Source organism: Candoia aspera, chromosome 3, assembly GCF_035149785.1.
Source record: "Candoia aspera isolate rCanAsp1 chromosome 3, rCanAsp1.hap2, whole genome shotgun sequence".
In the NCBI taxonomy this organism is placed as follows: Eukaryota; Metazoa; Chordata; class Lepidosauria; order Squamata; family Boidae; genus Candoia; species Candoia aspera.
In genome coordinates this window covers 149087956-149096865 of record NC_086155.1, presented here as the reverse complement: position 1 = coordinate 149096865, position 8910 = coordinate 149087956, and the positions used below count along the sequence as shown (strand labels likewise).

The window sequence follows — 8910 nt, the reverse complement described above, 5'->3', positions numbered from 1 at the left end:
GTCGTCCCTGTAGAGTGCCCATTGCAGTACCTCCTGGTTGAGGACACGCTTGAACATGTCAATCAGGGTGGCCTCGGACCATTCTGTGATTTTGCCTGCGAGGACCCTGAACTCAAGGGCATAGTCGGCCACTGTTTTTCTTCCCTGGCGCAGCGCTTGAAGTGTGCACTTGGCCCTTTCCTTCGCCAGGGGGTCCTCAAAGTAATGCTTCAGCTCGGCTAGGAAGTCGTGGAAATTGGCCAAGGCTGGGGCTCTGGACTCGGACATCTGTATGTACCAGTCTGCGGCCCTATCTTGGAGCTTGGTGGCCACTGCCAAGATTTTTGCAGCTTCTGTGCTTAAGCAATGGCCGTATTGGGCCATGTAGTCCCTCACATTTGTTAGGAAGGACAGTTTCGTAGGGTTCCCATCAAATTGTACGGGGAAGTCTTTGGCGAACCTCCCAATTTGCGGGACCCCTACCTGTGGGTGGTGAGGGATGGCTCCCACTGGCCTGGGGCCACGAAGCCCTGCGACAGTCTCTCGTGCTTGGCCCCTTCCGCTCGGGGTTGTTGGGGTGGGTATGGTGCCTCGATCCCCTCTTGCCCCCTGTGCCGCCTCAGTCTTGGAGCGCTCGCCTACGATCGTTGCCAGGGACTGGAGCATATGTTCCAGGTCTCGTACCTTGGCTTCCAGGGCCGTGTCCTTGATTGGCGTGCTCCGGTCTGCCAATGTCGGGGACAGGAGCAGGTGTTCAAAGTATCATACCCTGGCTTCCAGGGCCGTGACCCTGTCTGGCGTGTCCTGGTCGTCCGACGTCGGTGCTGCCAGATGCTGCCCGGTCTGTAGTCTTGCGCCTTCCTGCTCGGGCGTTTGGGGGTAGTGGAGCCTCCGGGTGGAGTAGAGTGTTCCCGTCCAGGGTCCTGCTCCGCCGGCCCATGTGAGGAGTTGCTGGTCCCCGACTTCGTCTTCCGTCGGGGCTCTCCCGTCTGGGTTGGAGCTCCAGGTCTGGAACTGGGGTGCGGTGTGGGCAGGGAGGGTGTCCGTGTCCCATTCCGGGTGCGCCGCCTCCAGCAGCTGTCAGGTCGCCTCTGCCTCTTGCGGGCCGTCCTTCACGCCTCTGGTGCGAAGTGCTGGCTCCATTGCTGTCCCCGGTTCCTGATAGAATTTTATCTTGCTTTTAAAATAGGAAGTTTTATTTTATTTTGGGCAACATACTTGTGCTTTGGATTATGAAGAACATAATCTAATTAAAACCAAATTACATCACGCAAAACTATAGTCTTTTTCTATGGTAGAGTGCTGCTTGGAAAAAAAAAAGTAGTGACAAATTATTTTTAAAAAATATGCTATTTGAAAAATATTTCTAAATATTTTCTCTGAAGGCTGAATCTCACACATTGCTCAAAAGTCCCCTCCCCCCAAAACTGGGTAGAAAAGTTGTTTTTCTGAGTAACATCTGCCTGCAGTTGTGCTCAACAAATATTTCTCAATATCCTTTCAAGATTCAATAAAACATTAACATTTACTATTTTTATTAGTATACAAAAACTACTGTAGTTCTATTGTATAATTCTTTAAAAGAGAACTGCATGGCTTGCTTCAGCTCATTTCTTTTACTAAATTATTTTCACAGTTATATTTCCTCTGGGAAACTGATCCATCTTCCTTTCCTCATATGGTAAACTCATGTCAACATGAACAGAGGGCACTGGGCTGCAAAATATCTCGTATCATGAAGTGTAACAACCTGATAATAAAACTTCGATGTTCTGCATATTAAACTGGCATCTTGCTGAAATTCTAATAGTGTATATAGTGTATATATTTTATCCCCAACTTAAAAAAAAAAACAATGGAAAGGGTGGTTATAAAATTAAAATCTAAATCTGCAAAGGTGTACTTTTTTTCCAGTAACACAATTGCAAGAGAAACATTCTCAGGAATATAGAAATGAGAACGAACGTAGCAGTTTTGAAAGATGACATTATTCCATTTCATGTAGGGATGAGGAGGGAGGGAGGAAGATTCATATGGCTGAGAAGCTTGCTTTTGTATTGGAGGGCAAAAAGCGAAAGCAAAATAAAAGGAGAAATGGAGAGCAATGTCTGAGACACCATCTGCACTGCTCATTATGGAACCTTTATTGTCTAAGGTACATTAGAGTGCAACACTGTAGAAAACCTGTTAAGGAAAAGAAACAGATTGACAGAGGTAGCAGAAAATCTCTGTAACAGTCAGAAGATGGCTTACAAAATGTGTCATGCTACAAAATTATGTTTCCTTTTTTTTAAAAAAAGGCTATTTTAAACCCAAATAGCTAAATAAATAAGAGCACAAATCATACTAAACACTAGGATCTAAGTGAATTAACGAATTGATACAATATGGATGAGAAAGGAGGAAATTACAAAGCTTGGAATTCACACGTAATATGGTGGTCTTTAATGACAGCTCCCCTTCTCCCTCCCCATTTCTTGTTTAATTAAGTGAAAATCTCATTTCTGTGCTATACACAGCATATAATTATTTAAACTGATTTCCCCTGCTGTTGTTCTTCATGAAGCTAAATTATGATTGTAAACTTTGCTGATTAGTACCCTAGTAATGGCAATGACAGCCCTTTCCTCTTTGTGTGTCAGACAATCTTCAGGAAAAGCTCTGAAACTCTAAATAATAACTAAGATCCTTCTATATCAGCTTGCAAAGACGAAAAAATTAAAAATAAAGAATTAATGAAATAAAAGACACCACTCCCCAAAAATGATTTAAAAATAAAATATACACACAAATCAAGCAACAAAAATAATGATAGTTGTATGGGACACTCAAATAACTTGGGGGGAGGGAGATAGGAGTTCTTTTAAGCAGAAATATGGGCAAAGAAGTTACCTGTGGGCATTCCTGAATCCTCACCTGTTTACTTAAAATAAGGAAAATAAGTGCTTGAAAGAGGAAAAAGTAGCACTTGATTATGGATCCCTAATTGACAAATTAGGGATATTTTGGTGTTATCTGACTCAGAAAAAGATGATTTGAAGGAAATGAGGATGAAGTGGGTTGCAGGAGATAGAAGGAAGGAGGTCTGGAATATGTCTGTGTGAATTTCTGCAAGGTAACTTCAAAACAGATTAATCAGTTATACAATATCTGCACAGACATTCTATACTATTCCAGGGTTACAGCTGGGTTACAGCTGGTGGTTAAGTATGAGGAATAAAATAAAATAAAAATTCCAAACCAGCAAATTATATAAGAATGTTACAACTGCATCATAGTTAATAGCACGCAAGAACAGTCAAGTAATTTGCAACAAGTAGAATCCCAACTCATATACAGACAACACAAAATTGGAACAGAAAAAAATACTTATTAAAAAAATCTTTGTGTAACCTCATCTTCTAGAAAAAAGCACTATCCCATTATTGTAGAAGTAAACGGTTGCTCTCTATCAGTATTAAAAGATTAGTGCTATTTCTGTACATGTAAAATTATTGCTTTTTTGAAAAATATAATTAGCATGCTAGTTTTCTTTAAAAATCCATTTCCTGCCTTTACAAAAATGTTACAATTAAAAAAAAACCTAGTAAAGCTTTTTTTTTTTTTGCAAAAGAAAAACATTCACAAATATTTCAAGGCAGCATTTTTTTCATGATGATGATGATGCATAAAATTCTATGTGCAAAATGTGAAACTCTGAATTATTACCATCACACAGTGTCATAGCAAGAGAAGAAAAAAGTACATGTGGAATATACTTTTGAACAAGACACAGACACTGTGGTGAACAACCTGCCACCTTCATCCCTCTTACCTTAAAAACTTGCATTTTAAAAAGTTACTGTAGAAGAGGTATATAAAGCGCCTTTTCTCTCCCAGTTACTCCAGTGATTACCACATTGAATCAGCCTGAATCAATCTGTGCCACCAAACTTGCTGAGTTTGCATTTCCCAGAATTCCAAGCTACCACAGCCAACAGCTATGCTTGCTGAGGTATTCTGGGAAGTTCCGGCACATCTAGAAAACACTAGGTTAGGGAAGCTTGCCATCACAAAAGAAGTTACTTGTGGTTTTTTCCCTCCAAAACGTTAGCAGGATCCATGAAAGGTACTTGTCTTGCTGCACAGAAATGCAGTCACATCTAGTACCATAAAAGTAGAGATCTGCCTAAACATCTGCTTTTAAAATCTATTATAAGCATATAAATCAGCAGCTTTAAAGAGCTGATTTTTTTTCCTTTTTAATCTAATTTTTAAAAGCATGCACACTTTCTTTGTGATAGATCATGGAAAACTGCACTTTAAAAGAAAGAAAAAGCAGAATAAACAAACAGGAAGGCCCTGAGAGGGGAAAAAAAAACACAGAAGCTTTGTTTCTTCTTCTTCTTAGTGTTTGACAGCTGTTTTTTTTCCCTTGCCAAAGTGAGAAGAGAAGCATTTCTTAAGAAGTGTTTTCAATTTCCATATTCACATACTATTAATGGTGTGCAGTCAAGGATAAGCCCACTGGAAATGGAAGTGGTCCCCAAACTATCATGAAACAACCTCACTGCAGAATGATGGTCTCTCCCTTTTGTCCCTTCCGTCCTTCATCAAGTTTGGCTTTCTCAGTGCTGAATGACTCCTCCATTTACCTTTCTTCCTTCTTTTTTTAAGTTGCATTTCCAGCATGACAGCTGCTTAATCACTCCTTCCCACATTCCCAAATCCATGTGTGTTTTTTTAAAATAAAAATAAAACTTCAAACCACCACGAGGGAAGATTCTGTTGCAGTGCCATCCTCCAAATATATGAAGTTTAATTTTTCCAGTGTCTAAAAATGTTATCTTGATTAATATATATGCTTTGCACTACCCCAAAGCTTGCCAGCTCTTCTGTTTATTATAAAGGAAATAAGGAACTGTGGGGACTGATTACTATGTCCATTTGTATATATCTTGGGTAGGTTCTTCATTTATTTTATGATTAACAGTTCAGAGGCATCACTCTTCTAGCAAAGCACAGAGCATGAGTCTCAATATAACACAGTTGCTCCAGGGACTGGATGGATTGTAAAGATGTTTTCCAGCTGGTCTTCTGAGGGGTTGATGGAGTAATTATTTGGAGGTGATGGGAACCGTCGGTCAGGGTACTGGCTGTTGTCAAAGGGGACCCGGTGTACACACTGGACATGTGTTTTTAGGTTCCCTTTCTGAGAGGCACTGTATGGACAGTATCTGCACTGGAATGGTCTCTCACCTAAATGGAAAAAAAAAGAAGCAAAAACCTCTTATTATTATTTTCTGTAATAGCAGCTACCGTCCCCGCTCTGTGCACGAAAGCAGTTGAGCAAACTAATAATTTATAATGGCCCTAGCTACCTTTTTATGAGCATTATGAATATTACTGTGACCTAATACATTAAAATGAATTATTTTTAATCACCTCTGGTGAAAGCACACCCCATCAAGCTCCTATAAACGCTATGCCATATTAGAATAGCAAATAATAGTGACTGTAGGAGTACTTAAAGAAAGGTTAACAATGGCTAGAAGAAGGATAAAAGACTAGAAAGGAAGAGCAGAAAGCAACATTTTATTGTATCTGAGGGGATTTATGATTGAATGATACGGTGTTTCCTAAATTAATTTGGGTGGCAGGTCTGGATTAAAGGTCATGGAGACTCATACTAAGAGATGCAAACTATCTTATAATGTGCTGCTTTCACTGTCCATAATCACAAGGATAGAAAGAAGCAGACACTAAGCATAAAAGTGAACAAACTTCCTCTGTTTCCATTCAATCACCATACTAGCTTCCTCAACTGGCAAACTGCAGGTAAATTTAGGCTGTCAGCAGGCCCGCAACTAGGGTCTGTGTTACCTGGGGCAAACATGGATTCTGCGTCCATTTTGGCGCCCCCCCAGCGCTCATTTTGGCACTCCCCAGCGCTCATTTTGGTGCCCCCCCAGCACTAATTTTGGCACCCCCCCAGTGCTCGTTTTGGCCCTCCCCAGTGCAGCGCCCAGGGCACATGTCCCGGTTGCCCCACCCCCCAGTTGCAGCCCTGGCTGTCAGAATACCCAACTGGCTGGGACTCTAGGAGGGCATCAAGTAGGACAAGACTGGAATGAAGTTACGTTTTTTTTGTACTGGCCCACCATGTCTTTGGCTTAAATCAATAGTATTACAAAAGAGGAATATGTCAGTAACTTTTAATGACCTGGAACATAAACAGTCAATTTAATGACATGTTATCTTTATTGTGTGAACAGAACTAGGTCTGTTTATATGTAGAACAAGTTCTGTGTTTGGTTGAAATACAACTGTGTAGAAGCTATTCTGTGCAACATTTCCTTATTTTAAACTTCACTTGGCTTGACAGCTGCACCAGGCCAAGAAGTGTGGCCAGGGGTGTTTAAAATTGAAATGGGTACCTTAAGCCTTAGACACACTAATTGTTCCTTAACCCTATTCCCCAAACCAAAACAAAAAACAAACCCCACAATCCAACACCAGAAAATGGACATTTTTTGTCCCACCCCCTCTGACAGTGCTCTGGGAGATTTACAAGTGGAATTTTGCATCTTAATTTTTGCAGTCCTTCATGGATTCCATAAATCTCTGACCATCTTCTATTACTATATCAGAAATTATATTCTGTAGGCTATTTTGCTTCAGGCAATGTGCCAACAATTTACCAGCTTTGTCACCTGATTCCCAATAATTTAATTTCAAACTCCTCAAAGAAAATTCAACCTGTTCAGCAAAAAAGTCAGCCAATTGTATCTCAGCTAACATGAAAGCATAAGTCTATTCTGTAGGTTTTTTGTATAGACCAAAAAACTTTTTTTCAACCATGTTATTCAAATCCCTGATAACAAAGATTTCTAAAATTCCTTCTCCTTGCAGCATAAGCAATGATTCAGCCCCTTATAGTAACCTTATATGCACCCCAAACTGTCTAAAGACTAGCTGAATTATAATTAATTTAAAAAATGCACTTTGTTGTCTAATATAAGAAAATTATCACATAACAAAGGCGTATTAAAATACCACCTATTGTTAGCTAACTTAATGTTTTTTAAATTGAAGAATTAATGTAATTGAAGCATGATCTCTACTTAAACATTGCAAAAAACAAGGAGCTGTGTCACTCCCAAAAAGAATGGAAAAGAAACACAGATTTGCATAAATGTAAATATGCCAAATTTCATGTTCAGCTGCATCAGTTATTATGATTTAAATACAAAATGGAATACGAAACTACAGAGGATATTGTGGGTATCATGCCCTCTTGGAAAAACCTTCCTCGAAGGAAGAAAGGTTGGAGAAAAAACTCATGATGCTGGAGGAGGGTGTTTCAGCAGAAGGGATAACGCTCAGGGAGAAAGCCATTACCTCATTGGGACCCAGCATCTGTTCCTGAAATTATTCACAATCCCCCTGAAAATGGCATTGAATGGCACAGAAATGCAAACCTTCAAGGCCAAATTTCTTGGACAGACTTTGCTGCCTCAAGAACTAATGAATGCTCAATGAATTTGGGTCCAAGATAGTGTAATGCTAGAGACAATGTTAGCTTAGACTCCAAATGACTTATTATCTCCACCCACTGCTGGATGGTGCTTTTCACATGCTCTCGGATTATACAGCGCTTCCCCTGCTATCTCTGAGCCCTTGACCAGGCTTTGACTCTCCGTGTTGCTCTTCTGTGCTGTGTGTGTCCCTTGGGTTCCTGACCTCGATTTGTAGACCATGTTTACTGCTTGCACCTCCACAGGACAGGAGAGCAGAGAAGGCTGGGACCGAGCAATCTGGGTGCCTGCTTAGTCTGCTATCCTGGTGCAAAATGCTGATGGACAACCAGGGCCCCTGACTCTCCCCATTTCTTTATACTCTTTATCTTTAAACCCAAACTTAGAATGAACAACCCACAGTTTGAAAGAAGGCACTTTCAAATAGAAGATTTTCTTCTAGAGCTATGTAAGTTGGCTTGTGCAACTATAACAATGCAACCAGCAAACATATATACTCTTTTTTAATGAAAAAGAATTCACTCTGATAATAAAATTCAACACAGTATGGGAACTGCATAAAGCTCAGTTTTCATTAAGGCATGTCAAAATAACAGTTTTGACCAATGTCTATCAAATGAAAACCAACTATGGTGACCAAACAACAAACAAACAAACCACAAGGGCTATTTGAAATCCCAGTGAATCTCAAAATAAAATCATGAACAAATGGGAGTTTACAGCTCAAGGCAATGGAATTCTGAGAATGTCTGAACAATGTGACTTTCAATCCTGATGGCAGTAAGGCAAGATACAGCTTACATTCATACATTAACCTTAAGCCAAAACCTTGATGAAGGGAATCCGACTATTTTAAATTAACACAACATCGGACCCAACAACTGTGTGAAAATATCCTAGTAAATTTCAAGCTGTGCCTATGGCACTCCTGGAAAAGCTAAAGAAAAGCCAGTGTTGCTTGACATAATGTATTAAGTATCTGTCCTTTGTTAATAGATTTAGAAAAATCCTAATTAAGGCTGGCCGAAGATTCATGACATTTACTAGTCAAAGTCTGCTGTGAGAAAGGAAGATTTGCAACAAAATTAAAGGGGGGACCAGGGGAGGGGGAAAGCATCTGTGCAGCCTGCCATATATTTGAAATGCAGGAAATGGTAACGGAGTGAGAGATGTGATAAAACTTATTTAGTTATATGCTGGATTTCCTGCAATAAACTAAGAAAGATGCTTTATATTTTTTCATAGCTACCTCAGGAGATGTTAATCATTAAATTAAAACAAAACACACACACACTCACACCTCAAAACACACTACTAAAACACTCCCCCCACAAACACACACACAGAGAACAGATTATGGGTACAGCAGGGAATGTGGTTAGATGTTCTGTGGTTAGGAAGAAAAAAAGGGAAC

General features: G+C 40.1%; 1 protein-coding gene across 1 annotated transcript in view; it reads right to left on the bottom strand.

Annotated features, from left to right (window-relative positions):
- Window positions 1-2100: 2100 nt before the first annotated feature.
- Window positions 2101-8910, bottom strand: part of ZNF516 (zinc finger protein 516) — a 127433-nt gene continuing 120623 nt past the window's right edge. The window contains exon 6 of the mRNA XM_063299028.1: window positions 2101-5217. Coding sequence (XP_063155098.1) covers window positions 5158-5217 — 60 coding nt within the window. The 3' untranslated portion in view covers window positions 2101-5157. The remainder of the gene's footprint in view (window positions 5218-8910) is intronic.